At 34.1% G+C, this 17,334-nt stretch overlaps 1 protein-coding gene across 1 annotated transcript in view; it reads right to left on the bottom strand.

Annotated features, from left to right (window-relative positions):
* LOC121375411 (POU domain, class 4, transcription factor 3-like) overlaps window positions 1-15,607 on the bottom strand; it is a 98,399-nt gene extending 82,792 nt beyond the window's left edge. Inside the window, exon 1 of the mRNA XM_041502846.1 lies at window positions 15,462-15,607. Coding sequence (XP_041358780.1) covers window positions 15,462-15,551 — 90 coding nt within the window. The 5' untranslated portion in view covers window positions 15,552-15,607. The remainder of the gene's footprint in view (window positions 1-15,461) is intronic.
* Between the last annotated feature and the right edge of the window lie 1,727 nt (window positions 15,608-17,334).

The following is a 17,334-nucleotide window of genomic DNA, read 5'->3' as shown; positions in this document are numbered from 1 at the left end:
AACAAACTATATTTTGTTCCATTAGTAGCAAGGGATCTTTTATATGCACTATCTTACAGACAGGACATACCACGGTATTTGATATACCAGTCGTGGTGCACTGGCTGAAACGAGAAATAGCCCAATGGGCCCACCGACGGTGATCGTTCGTACGAAATTATTGAGAGGTAAAATCTAATCTTGGCTTCTAGAAACATTCAGGCAATCGCAAACAGGTATATAAAGACACTGACATTCTAAACAAGAAAATGCATTTATTTATTATCTTTATATATTTTTTTCTATCTCGCAGTTTTCTTTTCATCTTTTATTTTATGTTGTACATTGTTACATTCCTTCGTGATCCTAAAACGAATTCTACGTAGTGGGACAATTTTGTATTTACCAATTACGAATATCTACTTTCCAACACTAGTTAATTTTCCTATCACCTGCTTGTTGGTGTGAGCAAGTCAACAGGTAACGACGCGCTGATACTGTATCACACTACATTTATTAATACTACGAATTCATGTCAGGTTACATCGTGGGTATTAATAATAAATATAATAATTTAAATATATATATATATATATATATATATATATATATATATATATATATATATATATATATATATATATATATATATATATATAAAGATTATTATTATATATGTATATATACTAATTAGCCCATAAGCTGAGACCCTAAATTTGACCATTTGGTACCATCCGATGGCACCAAACTTATCCATACGTTTTTGATAGATGTATGTATCTGAATCTCAAAACAACATGATGGACGTTTTTCCGTATTAATGTCATATAGCTAATTTTAATCATACAAACTGAAATGTACTTGTCAACGTTCACGGTGAATTAATTTTGAACCATTCACAGCTAATTAAGGCATTGCGACGTTATTTTAATACAAGATGGCCGCCACTGTAGCAACTAGAACAATAAAATAATAATTTATCGCATTTTACACGATATTTTTGCGTTTGTGATTTAATATTAAGAGTCATGGCATTCATTTATAACGACCTCTTGGTAACTGAAATATTGTATTATTATTTAAGACCACGATTGCCATAAAATTGTCCGCCAAGAGTAAAAAGGGGCAATATCTTACATTCTATATACATGTATTTTCTCCCAAAAATAATTTGTTCTTGAAATACAGGGTTTTCTGTGGGACAAGAGCCTAATACGAGCAAATGAAATGAAAAAAATAACAACAAAATAAAATAAAACACGCACAAGCACAAATAATACCCTGAAAAATAATCTAAAAAACCAACAACAAAATAAAATAAAACACGCACAAGCACAAATAATACCCTGAAAGGTAATCTAAAAAAAAAAAAAAAAAAAAATAAATAAAACACGCACAAGCACAAATAATACCTTGAAAGGTAATCTAAAAAAAAACACAACAAAAAACGAACAAAAAACCAACAAGAAAAAAAAAAAGAAGAAGAAAAAACCCCCCATACAAACAAACTAAACAACAAAACAAACAAACAAACAAAAACAAGTTCCATAGGCGTACGGGCACCCATTTTTGTACTTCTATGCCAATACGCTTCCTCATTTCGTTGTTAAATAAAACACGGTTAGTATAGCAATGAAGAACATGCAAATCAATTAGACTCTTCTACTTCCCGGGACATTTATTATTCGGCTTACCGGTACTACGTAAAATAGGATTTTCTATTTCCCGGTACATTTACTATTCAGCTTACCGGTACTACCCAAAATAGGATTTTCTACTTCCCGGGACATTTATTATTCGGTTTACCGGTACTACCCAAAATAGGATTCTCTACTTCCCGGGACATTTACTATTCGGTTTACCGGTACTACCCAAAATAGGATTTTCTACTTCCCGGGACATTTATTATTCGGTTTACCGGTACTACACATTCCCGGGACATTTATTATTCGGCTTACCGGTACTACCCAAAATAGGATTTTCTACTTCCCGGGACATTTACTATTCGGCTTACCGGTACTACCCAAAATAGGATCTTCTACTTGCCGGGCCGACACCGTGTCGATGATCAGACTTTAAGTTATATATTTGATGTAACTGATGTAATTTATCGCTCTAGGCAGTGCACTATGTCTGGTATATCAACGGCCGTGGTATGTGCTATCCTGTCTGTGGGACGGTGCATATAAAATATCACTTGCTACTAATGGAAAAAAATGTAGCGGGTTTCCTATCTAAGACTAAATGTCAAAATTACCAAATGTTTGACATCCAATAGCCGATGGTTTATAAAATCAATCTGCGCTAGTGGTGTCGTTAAACAAAACAAACTTTAACATTTTAATTGATGTATTTGCAGGCCCGTAGGAACGATATTTGGATTGGGACTGGAGGGCTAAATCTCCAGTGGACGGGAACAGCTTTATTTAAAATATAGAATTTGACCAAAAATAAACCCGTACATGAGCTATTTCTCGTTCTAGCCAGCGCACCGCGACTGGTATATATCAAAGGCCGTGGTATGTGATATCTTGTCTGTGGGATGGTGCATATAATATATAATAATAATAATAATAAAACATCTGTTTAAACAGCTATTGTAATCTATCTTGTGCACACAGTTCATTACAGTGTGTTTTTATTTGACTATTGAATTTTTATATTGATGTGGTTCATCATTTAATGTTTTGCATTTACCATAGTTTGACACCCAATAGCCGATGTAGTTTTCGTGCTGGGGTGTCGTTAAACATTCATTCATTCTATCTTGTGCCGGTTTAAATTCGTATTGGAAGTGGCAGTCCTCTTATAGACAAAGTAAAAAGGATGTCTCGTCCTGAAAAGTGCCAGCACTCTTTTACGCGAAACACCTGATAGTGATTCACGGGAGCAGTTATGACTCGGTCGAAACACCCTTTTGACTTTCTTTGTATATAGATATGATTTCAAAACTGTTAATGGCTTTGTCTTTCAGAAATAACTTTTATGTCGTTTATCTTCTGTTGCTATCTATCATACTGCACACTGAATGAGATAAGCAGTCACACGTCGACGTTATTAATCATCAGAAATCATTTTGTTCATCATTATATGGATACTAAAGGACCCAGTGCATGAAACGTTCAAATGTCGAGAGACAGCTCGAAGTTAATGTTTAGAGACAGCTCGAACTTAATGTCGAGAGACAGCTCGAACTTAATGTCTAGATGAAACAACATTTAATGACATGTAGTGTCTAACGTGTCACCAGTGGCAGCAATGGCAATATATTCAGCAGTGGCGGGTCGGAGGGGGGTTAGGGGGTGTAACGCACGCAAGTACACACACACACACACACACACACACACACACACACACATCGCACACACACACACACACGTACACACACACACATACAAACACAAACACAAACACACACACACACACACACACACACACACACACACAGCTCTGTGGATCTGCAAGGACGCATAGATGATAAACCCCTCCTTTTCAAAACCCTAAATCCGCCCCTGTTCAGTGGTAGATATAAACTTTGGTTCTTTTTTAACTGATCTAATGAGATACTATTCGTGTAAGAAAAATATAAAAGTTCTGCTTCCAAAAATAATGTGTAGGTCTGGACCTTTCTGTCGAAATGCAGCTAGGCTCCAGTATAACTTAAATGTGTATTCAGATACTAAAACGTGCAATTATTTCAGTGGTGAAATACACCTATTTTGTACAGTGGTGTAACGTCGAACGAACCACTGTTGAATGGTAGCATGGAAATACAACGTACATCTAGCCAATATTTGAAAACTAAAATGCTCTAGTGTTTTTTACAAGTAAGTAATAGCTTTGATATTTGGCAGGTTTACACCTGTGTATATTGTTCACAAGTTTATTAAATGAGATATTACCATCCATCGCCTATTTCCGTATAACAGAGTATAAATACAAGCCCGGGATGTAGTGACTTCTTAGCAGGCGTGCAACGGCAAAGTATATGGTTCCCTCCCAATTCTGCCTACAACCCACTTTGCCTACACCCATTTTTCCTGCAACTCAGTATGCCTACACTCAGTTTGCCTACACCCATTTTGCCTACAACTCAGTATGCCTACACTCAGTTTGCCTACACCCATTTTGCCTACAACCCAGAATGCCTACACACAGTTTGCCTACACCCATTTTGCCGACATCTCAGTATGCCTACATTCAGTTTGCCTACACCCATTTTGCCTACAACCCAGTATGCCTACACTTAGTTTGCCTACAACTCAGTATGCATACACTGTTTGCCTACACCCATTTTGCCTACAACTCAGTATGCCTACACTCACTTTGCCTACACCCATTTTGCCTACAACTCAGTATGCCTACACTCACTTTGCCTACACCCATTTTGCCTACAACCCAGTATGCCTACACTCAGTTTGCCTACAGCCATTTTGCCTACAACCCAGTATGCCTACACTCAATTTGCCTACACCCACTTTGCCTACAACCCAGTATGCCTACACTCAGTTTGCCTACAACCCAGTATGCCTACACTCAGTTTGCCTACAGCCATTTTGCCTACAACCCAGTATGCCTACACTCAGTTTGCCTACACCCATTTTGCCTACAACCCAGTATGCCTACACTCAGTTTGCTTACAGTATGAAAAAGTGGCAACCTCAGTTAAAAGTGGAACACTCCCTATTATGAGTTCATAAATAAAGTGAAGGCTTTTAAAGAGCTATTATCGATATACTAAAATCAAAAACTATAAGTAACTCTCCTTTATATTTCGACGAACCGTTAAAAATGTGCCCAAATTCTTCATTAAAACTGCACAAATTTCTCTTTGGCTTAATCCTACGAGACATTCAAAATTCCATAGCACTAAAACTATCCCCGTCGGTCGGGCCACTGGTGCTCTCTTGCACCTGCCAGTGCGGGCGGTCCCCTCTCCCACCCACCATCAACACCTTTCCTGTCCCGAACAGAGGAGTCGATCAAGGCCAGCACCTGTGCCCATGACAGGCGTGTGCTACAACAGCTTGCTCTGAATGTGCACATAAACCCCTATGACCTGACCTGACCTGATCTTGAAGAAAAAAAAATAAACCCAGAAGAACACTTGTCCAACTTTACCACGGGACAGCTCCTGAACCACACAAAGGGGTGTATCGTGATGTTTTTGACACACACCCTGTGAGGTTGAAGGATGAGCTTCAGCAAGGCCACATAAGGCCGCGATCACATTTATCCGTTTTTTCCTTCCGCTTCCGCTCCCGCACCCGTTATCCGTCGTCAGTCAAATTCGATTGTATTGAAATCAATGCGTGCAAACAGACCTAGCCGTCTCCGCTTCCGCACACTTACACTCGTCCGCACAAATCGTTCCTGGACCGATTTTCACTGAAGCGGACAATGGATGCGGATAGGATTCCCACAGTGTGATGTCATATTTAGGGTATTTCCTGACCTCGCGATTCAATTCTTCGTAGATACAGCTCTAATTACATAAATATCTGTCTGGATGTGTGTCTGTATATATGTCTGTGTGTTTGTGTGTGTAAGTTATTTCATTATTCCACCAATGTAAATATTTTCATAATTAATTTTTATAGGGGGGTTGTGGTAAGGTGGGGTTCAAACATACCCCAACCCATCAAGTACTTTCATATTTTATTAAAGGTGAAATACCACCCATTCCCACGAAAAATAAGTGATACAGGTATGCCACTGAATACATTTACACGTGAAATCACAGTATTCATGATTTTCTTGTTGAAATGATGAGTTAATATCGACCAATGGCTATAAGTAATTTGTAATCAATTTGCTATAAATACGAAAACGTTATTGTCTGCAGTGTCTTTTACTGGTGAAATTTATATGTTTCAAAGGTACGTAGTTATGTAGGTTGTTGGTCTGGCACTTCTGGTAAATGCTTTATTTTCCGTATAAATGTTTTCGTTAAAATTTTATTCTCTCATTCAACATTAATGGGTAGTGAACCGTATATATAAGTGGGGCGGGGTTACTATTTAAGTAATTAAAAACGAAATACCCCATTCATTGCAAACAAAAGTAACTTCCTCGCTGTTCCTAAAATTATAAAATTATCATATAATGTACTCTGACCATAACTTTGTTATTTTACATTTCATGTTGTTGTAATTCTAACGGAGAAGTAATTTTATAAAATTTGGTTAATTGAAATTAAGGTTCCATATAATATTGACTATTACACTAATTTGTTTCTATATAAAATTTAATAATACCAAACTAAAATAAAATTGTTTATTTTAATTTTATTACTGATGTTCAGTGTTATAAAATGCCGAGACAAACAGACGACTTCGATTACGAGAAGCTTATAGGACTTGCCCGTGAGAGGGAGATGTTATATAATCCTGCACACCACATGTACAAAGACGTATAGATGCATACAAATATATGGATGTCCATTGGCAACGTCACGAAAATATCAGGTTTGTATAACCCTAGCATCTTGTGTAGGCCTACTTATAATATGGCAATGCATGCAAATAAAAATGCATGCAATAAAAAAAGAGTAAAGATATGTATTTTTGAAATATGTAATCCTAATTTATATATGAAAATTATGGTATGGTACAGTACGGCACAGTGCAGTACAGTAAAGAAAGTAAAAAAGTAAAGTAAAGTTTGTTTTATTTAACGACGCCACTAGAGCACATTGATTTTTATTGTATGCTTCGAAGTATATATACCCTACAACACACGTGAAATAAAGTATTCTCGTGCAGCAACTGTAGACATGCATTTTTGTTAAAATTACTGACAGGTGTGTTCGTAAGCAACGGACAACGGACGATGGATAACGGGTGCGGGAGCGGGAGCGGAGAGTAAAAAACGGATAAATGTGATCGTACCGTAACTCCTTCAGAGTTTTTAGACGCTGCCAGCCACTTGCTAAAAATGCAGTTATAAATATGACTTTGAATTGTGAACATTTTGTAAAAAACCCCAATATTTGCTTAATATTTGTGAGGTCATTTTAATAGTTTTTATAATAAAATATGTGCTAGTCATATTATTTTGTCATGTTATTTATTATACATAGGGACTATACATGGAGTGTTCCACTTTTAATTGGGGGTGCAACCTTTTCATACTGTAGGCAAACTAGGTGTAGGGAAACTGAATTGGGGGAACACTAAGTATAGACGGTGCCTCCTAAAGTGAAAGCTGTTTGTTCCTGATTTAGGTTGATAACACCTACTACAGATACCTTTGAAACACAAAACATGGACTGGGCCCAGTTTCATAAAACATCGTAAGCCTAGTTTTTTTACGTAAACGTAAATCTACGACTAAACCACAATTCTTATTACTATTATAGTACAACAAATATAGTCAGAAATACACATATTAAATTTTTTTGTCCTTAAAATGCTCCATTTTCCGTAAAGATGTAAAAAAAATTCGTGAAATAGATGCCAAACACTTGTAAATGTATGCCTGTTATAACTGCTAGTCGCAGACGTAAACATACAATGTTTTGTGAAACTGCCCCCTGGTTATTATCACTATATAGGCCTACTAGTATGCGAAGCTATTTGTTCTTCACTTTTTAATATTTATGATTAATTGGTTGATAATTTGGTAGTCTCCCATTTGTTACACACCTGCATATTCCCAGTTTTTACACAATCAGCTTAGGGACTAATTAAGCAAACCCCTATAACCTTAGTGGAACAGTCTAGTCCAATTCAACTGTTCAATTCAATTCAACTTTATTCCATCAAACCGATCACATTGGTACATATAATACATGTATGCATTTGTAACTTTATATGCATACTGTAAATCGGGAAAATAACGCGTGTTTAAACTAAAAAATCCAAACGTATTGTTTTACTTAATAAACGGTTTTACTTCTAAAAGGGTCTTAATTGTTAACAATATTTTGAGCAATATTATTCCAGTTTACAGTACATCAGATACAAGCATAGATTCCCTATCATCGCATAGTAAATAGATAATTTGTAATAAATAAATGTGAATAAATATGTCTTGATCGTAAGTAAGTCCATTATTGCATACTACGTAGAAAGAAAGAAAGAAAGAAATGTTTTATTTAACGACGCACTCAACACATTTTATTTACGGTTATATGACGTCAGACATACGGTTAAGGACCACACAGATATTGAGAGAGCAAACCCGCTGTTGCCACTTCATGGGTTACTCTTTTCGATTAGCAGCAAGGGATCTTTTATTATGCACCATACCACAGACAAGGTAGTACATACCACGGCCTTTGATATGCCAGTCGTGGTGCACTGGCTACTAGGTAAAAGGTATGGTATTAGCAGTTCACTCAACCATGACCTATGTTGTTATAAGATGTGTCAGAAATGGGACGTGTAACAAATGGGAGGATACCAATAATTTACTTCCATGTCACTTATTACTCCGCGTACTCAACGAGGTAGCAGACGTTCCCAATAACTGTATGTCTCATAAAAACCGAAAACGAATGTATGGTAAACTCAATGAAGGAAAAAGTGAAAAAGTAGTGAAAGAAACAAAATTGAAAAAACAAAATGAAAAGCTGAAAAAGAAAAGTAAGAAAGAAAGAAAGAAAGAAATGTTTTATTTAACGACGCACTCAACACATTTAATTACGGTTATATGGCGTCAGACATATGGTTAAGGACCACACAGATTTTGAGAGGAAACCCGCTGTCGCCACTACATGGGCTACTCTTTCCGATTAGCAGCAAGGGATCTTTTATTTGCGCTTCCCACAGGCAGGATAGCACAAACCATGGCCTTTGTTGAACCAGTTATGGATCACTGGTCGGTGCAAGTGGTTTACACCTACCCATTGAGCCTTGCACTCACTCAGGGTTTGGAGTCGGTATCTAGATTAAAAATCCCATGCCTCGACTGGGATCCGAACCCAGTACCTACCAGCCTGTAGACCGATGGCCTAACCACGACGCCACCGAGGCCGGTGAAAAATAAAAGAAAAGAAGAAAAAAAAATCAGCCACTCCCCATGTCTATCAGTAAGCGTCTGAAGATGCTAGCAGTTTGTGGTGGGGTGGGGTGGAACATATAGATATTACTTCACATTTCATCTATGGAACCATAATATTTAGAGTTGGAGGTGTTAGTCCCCCCCCCCCCCCCTTACACACATACACACTGCACCCTATCCGCCCGCTCCCTACCCCTATGCGGCGCCTGCTACTTGCCAGTAAAAAGACTTTGAACTCTGTTATACAAACGGAGATTATGCACCACCCCGACAGCGGCCATCATTAATTAAAGAAGCTACAACATCGTGCAGTATTATATAAGATCTTTGTGCTGTGGCGAACACAAATGAATCCAAACGAACGGAGGCATCCATTGATTGAGTAGTTAATAATTGATAGTCGGCTTCAATTAACAGGCGCTGCAATGTGACTGTAAGCAGTAGAGTGTGGTGTGACGCGTTATATAGCTGGGATGGGTTTAGTTTTGAGTAAAAAAACAACCCAAAAAACTTTGGGATGTGGACGCAACTTTGAACTTCGTTTAGACTTTTTAAATAAAGACATCGCGACTGGCTTTTATGTGTGTGTGTGTGTGTGTGTGTGTGTGTGTGTGTGTGTGTGTGTGTGTGTGTGTGTGTGTGTGTGTGTGTGTGTGTGTGTGTGTGTGTGTGTGTGTGTGTGTGTGTGAGGGCGTGGGAAGGACCACGAGACAAAATTGATGATTTCCTCTCATACCTGCAAATGCAAGGTAGAAATATCCTGCGTAAGAAATCCATGTGGCATACGTGTATCCCACATGGATACGCTTGGCAACACTCATCTATATACTAGTATATGACGTCACTACTTTTTATAGGTTGCAAGATATTGGGGGCGAATCTTCCTGTAGATAAGCGTTTCTGTAAGTAACTAAATATGTTACAACCAGAGCGCCAAGGAGGAAATTCACGAATGCTTCTGTCAACTGTCCTTATAGTTACACGGGAATCTTCGTGTTAACCTGTACTGACTTTAATAACTGTGGTTTACACATGTTGTGTTATTATTTTATTTAGAAGAAATATAATAATGTGTTGGATGTCTGAATCTAATCCTTCGTTTTTAGCAGTCAAAGAAAAAAAGGCTGTGTCAAAGTATAGTGTTGTACCAGGACCGTGCAGCTTTAATTACTCATAGAATCCTTTCATTCCTTGAACAGTGGCTTATGCACCGTGTGTTTAGTTTACATTTATATAATGTACATAAGATAAGGTGAAGATCTATACATTACATGTTAATTTGTTAACGGGAGATTACAAGACAACAATTTCAGAAATACATGTGTAGTATATTTTGCATTCAAGATACTTGACCTCAAATGCAATATTTCTGTAACATTAAAAATCCTTGCTATTTGCTTGAAATATTCACACCTCAAGACATATATTGAGCAATATTTCTGTAACATAATAAACATTCCTTGCCATTTGCTTGAAATACTCAGATCTCAAGACATATATTGAGCAATATTTCTGTAACATTAAAAATCTTTGCTATTTGCTTGAAATATTCACACCTCAAGACATATATTGAGCAATATTTCTGTAACATAATAAACATTCCTTGCCATTTGCTTGAAATACTCAGATCTCAAGACATATATTGAGCAATATTTCTGTAACATAATTAAAAATCCTTGCCATTTGCTTGAAATATTCACACCTCAAGACATATATTGAGCAATATTTCTGTAACATAATAAACATTCCTTGCCGTTTGCTTGAAATATTCAAACCTCAAGACATATATTGAGCAATATTTCTGTAACACAATTAACGTCCCTTGCAATTTGCTTGAAATATTTTATACACTTCCGAGTGCACATTCAGACCTAACTTTGTTTACACGACTGTATCATACATTTTTTTGGGAATCAGTCTTGTGTAGAGATACGACTTTGAATATGCCTATGATAGATTCGTCATACTCATGTATGTTACAGATTCTTTTAATATGTAATATTATTTCGGTAATTTAACACAGATTAAGGTCTGTAAATATTTTTGGTAAATATATCTTTTCGATGGCGAAGTACCATTTAAAAAACTATAATAAATATGTTACACTATTGATTTTTTAATGTAGGTGATGCTCATTTATTATAAAACCGTCAAATCATAGTTATATTTTCGGATATCACTACGTATCTATGTAGGAAATTTAGATCCTTAGTTCTCTTTTTTCTAATTTGATTTTAATACCTATTTGTTTTGTTTACAAATGCATGAAAACCAACCCAAACCAAACCAGATTTCATATATATATATATATATATATATATATATATATATATATATATATATATATATATATATATATATATATATATATATATATATATATATATATATATATATATTCATGACCTGCAATATTCGTAGGTCTGTGTTTATAAAACGATTTAAAGGGACATTCCTGAGTTTGCTGCAATTTTGAAGATATCATCGACTAACATAGACTTTTTAACGATTCTAATTACATATCAAATATAATTTTCTGCATGAAATATTAGTGGCTGTATATTGAACGTGTTTCTGATCGTTGTAATATTTGTACTAGGTTAAATTTCATTTTATTTCCGAAATTATTTGAAGAGAAAATCCAGTTTGGGCTTCTTACAAATATTTAGACGACAATAAACACATTGAATATACAGACCCTGATATTCCAAACAAGAAAATATATTTAATATGTAAGTTTAATCGTAGAAATATTTCATTAGTCGGGAACATCTTACAATGCAGCAAACTCAGGAATGTCCTTTTAAGTTATTTGATACAAAATAACCGTTTCCTGACGACTGTTTTATGGAGAAAAATAATAAACTGAGCTGAACTGGGATTTATTAACTCAACCGACATATGAGGTACATTATATAAATAAAAATAAATGAATGACAAGATGGCATATTCGTCACAGTAGTGAGGTGTATCAAGTATTCAAACGTGTATTGGTGCATATTTCTAGTTGTAAACATACAAAATATACAAATACAATTTAAAAAATACATAATTTCAGCCATGGAAATTATAAATATGTATAATTATTTTACAGAAACCAAACTGTTAGTTTTTTGGGAATATCACCTTTAAAAAACCCATCAAATAGCAATCTAAATTTATAAACTGGCAATATTTTGGCAGACGTCTTTTTCACTTCATCGCCAATTTCATTAGTTCACATTGTACATGTAGAGAGCATATTCTATTTGTCAAAGGTATGTGTTTCATCTACCTTTTTCAATGATGAAATGATGACTCGAGGGTAGAAAGTGTAATATTATTATAGTAATAACAATCAAGCAATCGGCAACATAGTCTAGATTACCAAAGTCTAGATTACCAAAGTCTAGATTACCAAAGTCTAGATTACCAAAGTCTTGTAGAAGTCTTAATTTTAAATGAATATTTCATCACTGTGTGTATAAAGACGAAATGTTAAATAATGAACCGTAAATTAAAATTAAAATTAGTATCATTTCTAACAGTTTAAAACCTAACTGTAATTTGTATAACCCCCTAAATAGTAATACTATGAACATACAAACATATTTCATCTCTGTATGCAAAGAGACGGAAAGTCAAATAAGGAATCGTAAATTAAAATAAGTATCATTTCTGAAATTTTAAAACCTAACTGTAATTTGTGTAACCCCCTAAATAGTAATAATATGAACATACAAACATATTTCATCTCTGTATGCAAAGAGACAGAAAGTTAAATAACGAATCGTAAATTAAAATGAGTATTATTTCTGAAATTTTAAAACCTAACTGTAGTTTGTGTAATACTATGAACATACAAACACACAGCGTCACTTTTACAAGCATTTGTATCCACGTGCACGCGTCCAGCAAACAACTATAACAATCGTTCATTCACAACTGGTTGTTTTTTTCCACCCACGGACCGCACACATCAAACTTTTGAAATCACACATTGAAATTAATTAAAATTAATTGAAATGAACTGAATTGATTTGAATTGAATTGAACTGAAATGCACTGAAATGAATTGAAATAAATAGAATTAAATAAAATATTGATGAATGGAATTCACTTAAATATTCAGTTGAATCGAACAGAATTCAATAAAATAAAATCAGATTAGATTAACATACTACGAATTCAAATATTTTATTTTATCAAGAATATTTTTACACTAAGAGTTAAAAATAAATTTTCTTGAATGTATAACAGTAACACAGTATCCCGACAATGCATTTTTTTTTTTTTTGGTGTAACGGTTTTAATAATATTTAAATACTATCGAGGTACATTTGTCGCAGTGGGAAATTCGTTCTAGTTATCCATTTTTACTTGAAACTGTTTTCTGATATTCTGCTTGGTTTGGTGAACAGACGGAACTGTGATAGCTATTCTACGAATAGTTACGTATGGTTGGAATAGCCCAGTTAATAGATTACGAAAGGTCGGAGTTAGAAACAAATTTTCATATAATAATTTTCGAACAACCAAATCGAGGACGAAAGCTATTATTACGTCCTTATTTATATAAACAAACATAAAATTAGTAGAATAAAAATAAAATAATTAAAACTTGCAAATTAAAATAGACAAGATACATATTTATATACTTTTTTTTTTAATTGAAATTAACTGAATGGAATCGATCATATTTAAATTAATCTTCAAAAAAAGTTTTCAAAAAATTCTCGAATGTCAAAAAGTAAAAAAATTCCGACAATGCATTATTTTTACGCCAACGTTTAAAACAAATTTTCCTGAATGTAAAACATATGAGTATTATTAATTAATCGACAATGCATTATTTTTAAGCGAAGATTTAAAAAAAAATAACAACTTAAAAATTAAACATTTCGCAGTGAAAATTCGTTCTTGTCGTCCACCGTTACTTATTAAAGGCTCAGACCCTAGTTTAAGCCCGTGAAAATGGACATTAAGTTTAGTTAATCTACAAACCTGCTACACACATTTAGATAAGGTTATAACAGAGAGAAGCTAAAGTCTGTGATGTTTAAACAGGGAAATACCATCAAAAATTAACTAGAGCTTGCCTCGATAATCATTACTTCTCAGACAAACGTGCGTTTTTAGAGTTATGCAAAATGTATTTTGCGCTATTGCAAAAACCTGGATGACCAGAACCACTTCAGATGTACGAAAATTAATATTCAAAATAATTAAATTTAAGTACTTCCAATTTAAATAAACAAAAACGGCTTTAACAGCAAAAAAGTACGTCGTAGTGTTTAGAAACTAGGACCTGTCACTTTAAAACCTTTTTACCACATCTCTTTTCATCTTCTGTGGTTTAATATGTGAACCAACAGAACGGTGATAGCTACTCTACGAAAGGTGACGAAGGGTTAGAATCGCGGATATTCGTTTTTGAGAGGTGTGAGTTACAAAATAAATCGTCATATAACAATTTCTAAGAAGTCGAGAACGATTTATTTATATCGCTATTAATATAAACCAACACAAAATGAGTAAAATAAAATAAAATAGTTAAAACGTACAAGCAAAAATAGAAAAGTTATTTTGGGTCGTTTTGTTTCTATGATTTTTGTGGGTTTTTTATATTTTATTATACTTTTAAATTTGTTTTATTTTAATTTAATTTAATTTAGTTTAAATAGTCTACAGTTAGTACAATATCTGTTTTATTGTAAATAACTGATTTAGAAAAAAGTGTTATATATTTAATTGTATTAAAAAGTGAATTTAAAAGCGATTTCTTGTTAGATTTTCTTCCGTTCTTCTTGGAGTCCGGTTGTGGTGATACAATCTCGTCTGTTCAGTGCGGTATTTAAATATATATTTACAAAATGTATAACTGTTGCTGTTTTTTAGTTTTCGCGGAACTTAATATCATAAACATGCTAAAACACATAGATTTAAACACTTTAACTATATCTGGCTATTTAAAAGTAAGAAGTTTTAATATTGCATGCATTTTCATAGTTTTGTATATTAAAAGAATGTTAAAAGTTAAATAAGGTATTTATTTATTTCTAAAACATAAAATTCCTTTTTACAAGTAAAACATTTTTATATTTTAGAATTGAATAGAAGAAAACTAAAAACTGAATAATAATAATAATAATAATAATAATAATAATAATAATAATAATAATAATATTGATAAAATAAAATTTTAAAATTCACGTATAATGCTGAAGAACAAACTGACAAACTGTTACTACTAAGAACCAACCAATAAACAAGAATCAAACATATAAATAATGAATTTAATAATAAAGATAATATTAAAAAAATAATAATAATAAAACCCCAGACAACCACGTACATATTAAAACTAATAAATCTACACCACAATGTGTTTAAGCGGTACATACACATTGTGCGCTATACTGCTGTAATATCACGTGACCACCTCAATAGTTACACACGAAGAAGATGTTAAAAAAACCCTAAACAAATGAACTGACCTGCCAGTCCCGCCCAGACATCCAAGAAGCCCACGTCCGGGCGTTCCCCCACTCCCGAGCACTGGACAGGTCCTGTGCTACATACTGCATGGTACCCGGTGCGCCAGTAAAACAAGTACGTGTTGACTGGTAAATACCCGCTCTATAGCACTGAATATTTTACACGTCTATGTATGTTTAATTCTACTCCTATGTTTCTCACATGTACATTCAATACACTGTCGTACAAATTATTAATGCCCAGCACAAAGAACGACAAATAATCTGCTGAGATCATTAGTTCTTTATGAAAACGCATTATTAAAAATAAGCTCTTTAATTTTTTTATATATATATGTATAATATTATATATATATTTATATGAAAAAAACAGAACACAAAAAAACTTAGCCTGACATTTTTGATATAAAACAATTGTTGTTAAATGTCGTTACACGCACTGTAGCAGTATTTCCACTCACGTGCATTATTTCAAAAACACCATCGCTTGAATTATGTATGTATTTCTTGATTATAAATATTATTCGATGTAGCTATCAGCAATGAAAAAAAGTGTTTGTATTCATACATTTTAACCTATATTTAACAAGATCTCATTCTGCGGTATTTGGTGAAAAGAAAGAGGTGGGGGTGGGGTGGAAGGTAAAACCAACCAACCAACCAACCAACCAAACAATCAGTCATCATCATCATCACCGTTGTCATCGTCATCATCATCATCATAAATAAAGTTAAAATTTGTTTTGTTTAACGACACCACTAGAGCACATTGGTTCATTAATAATCGGCTACTGGATGTCAAACATTTGGTAATTTTGACCTATAGTCTTAGAGAGGAAACCCGCTACATTTTTCCATTAGTAGCAAGGAATATTTTATATACATCATCCCACAGACAGGATAGCACATACCACGGTCTTTGATATACCAGTCGTGGTGCACTGGCTGGAACAAGAAATTGCCCAATGGGCCCACGAAAGGGGATCGATCCCAAACCGACCACGCATTAAGCGAGCGCTCAGTGTGTGTGTGTGTGTGTGTGTGTGTGTGTGTGTCAACTTTTAACCCTTCAAATACCAGTGCGGTTGTCTTTTTTCCTTAGCTATTCAACTCCGAATATTTGTAAATTTGTTTAATTTAACGACACAACTAGAGCACATTGATTTATTAATCATCAGCCATTAGATTTGGTAATTCTGACAGGTAGCTAAATCCCAGCCCATCTTCGAATAGACCCTTATTTGGGTTAAAATAATAATGATATAAATGTATATTAAATTTTCGGTTGTAGAAGCTAGTGTTATAAATAGTAATTAAAACCAAGTTTTAATGTTTTTATACCGGCAAGCAGAAATAGATATAATTACAGAAATGAATAATATTTCCCAAACATTAGAAACTGGGGTAGGGAGTAGAAGTGCTAATATTAGTCACGTGACCTGCGCATGATTTCCCTTTCACGTTAGTGAGTCGTCAGTTTTGATTTGGACGAGCAAAAAAGGTCAGCTAACCTTTTCGAAATACTAAATAATTTTTGGAACTATCAAACAACTCTTCATACCCTACAATGTATCAAGACGTAAGAAGAAGAAGAAGAAGAAGAAGAAGAACAAGAACAAGAAGAACAAGAACAAGAACATACTGCTAACAAAAATAATAAACAAAACAAAAAACAACATCATCATCATCATCACCACCATCAACATCATAATCATTATCATCTACTAAAACAAAAACAACTGTAAAGTAGTTCACATTTCCATTCTATTAAAATGAAAGCGAAAGTTTTAGATTGGAATAAAATATTTTTATATTATATGTAAATTTCAAATAAATGGTATATTTTAAGGAAACAATTTTGTTCAGTTTTGTT

The sequence above is a fragment of the Gigantopelta aegis genome, chromosome 6 (assembly GCF_016097555.1).
Source record: "Gigantopelta aegis isolate Gae_Host chromosome 6, Gae_host_genome, whole genome shotgun sequence".
In the NCBI taxonomy this organism is placed as follows: Eukaryota; Metazoa; Mollusca; class Gastropoda; order Neomphalida; family Peltospiridae; genus Gigantopelta; species Gigantopelta aegis.
The sequence above is the reverse complement of the archived record's forward strand: the minus strand, read 5'-3'. Positions and strand labels throughout refer to the sequence as shown.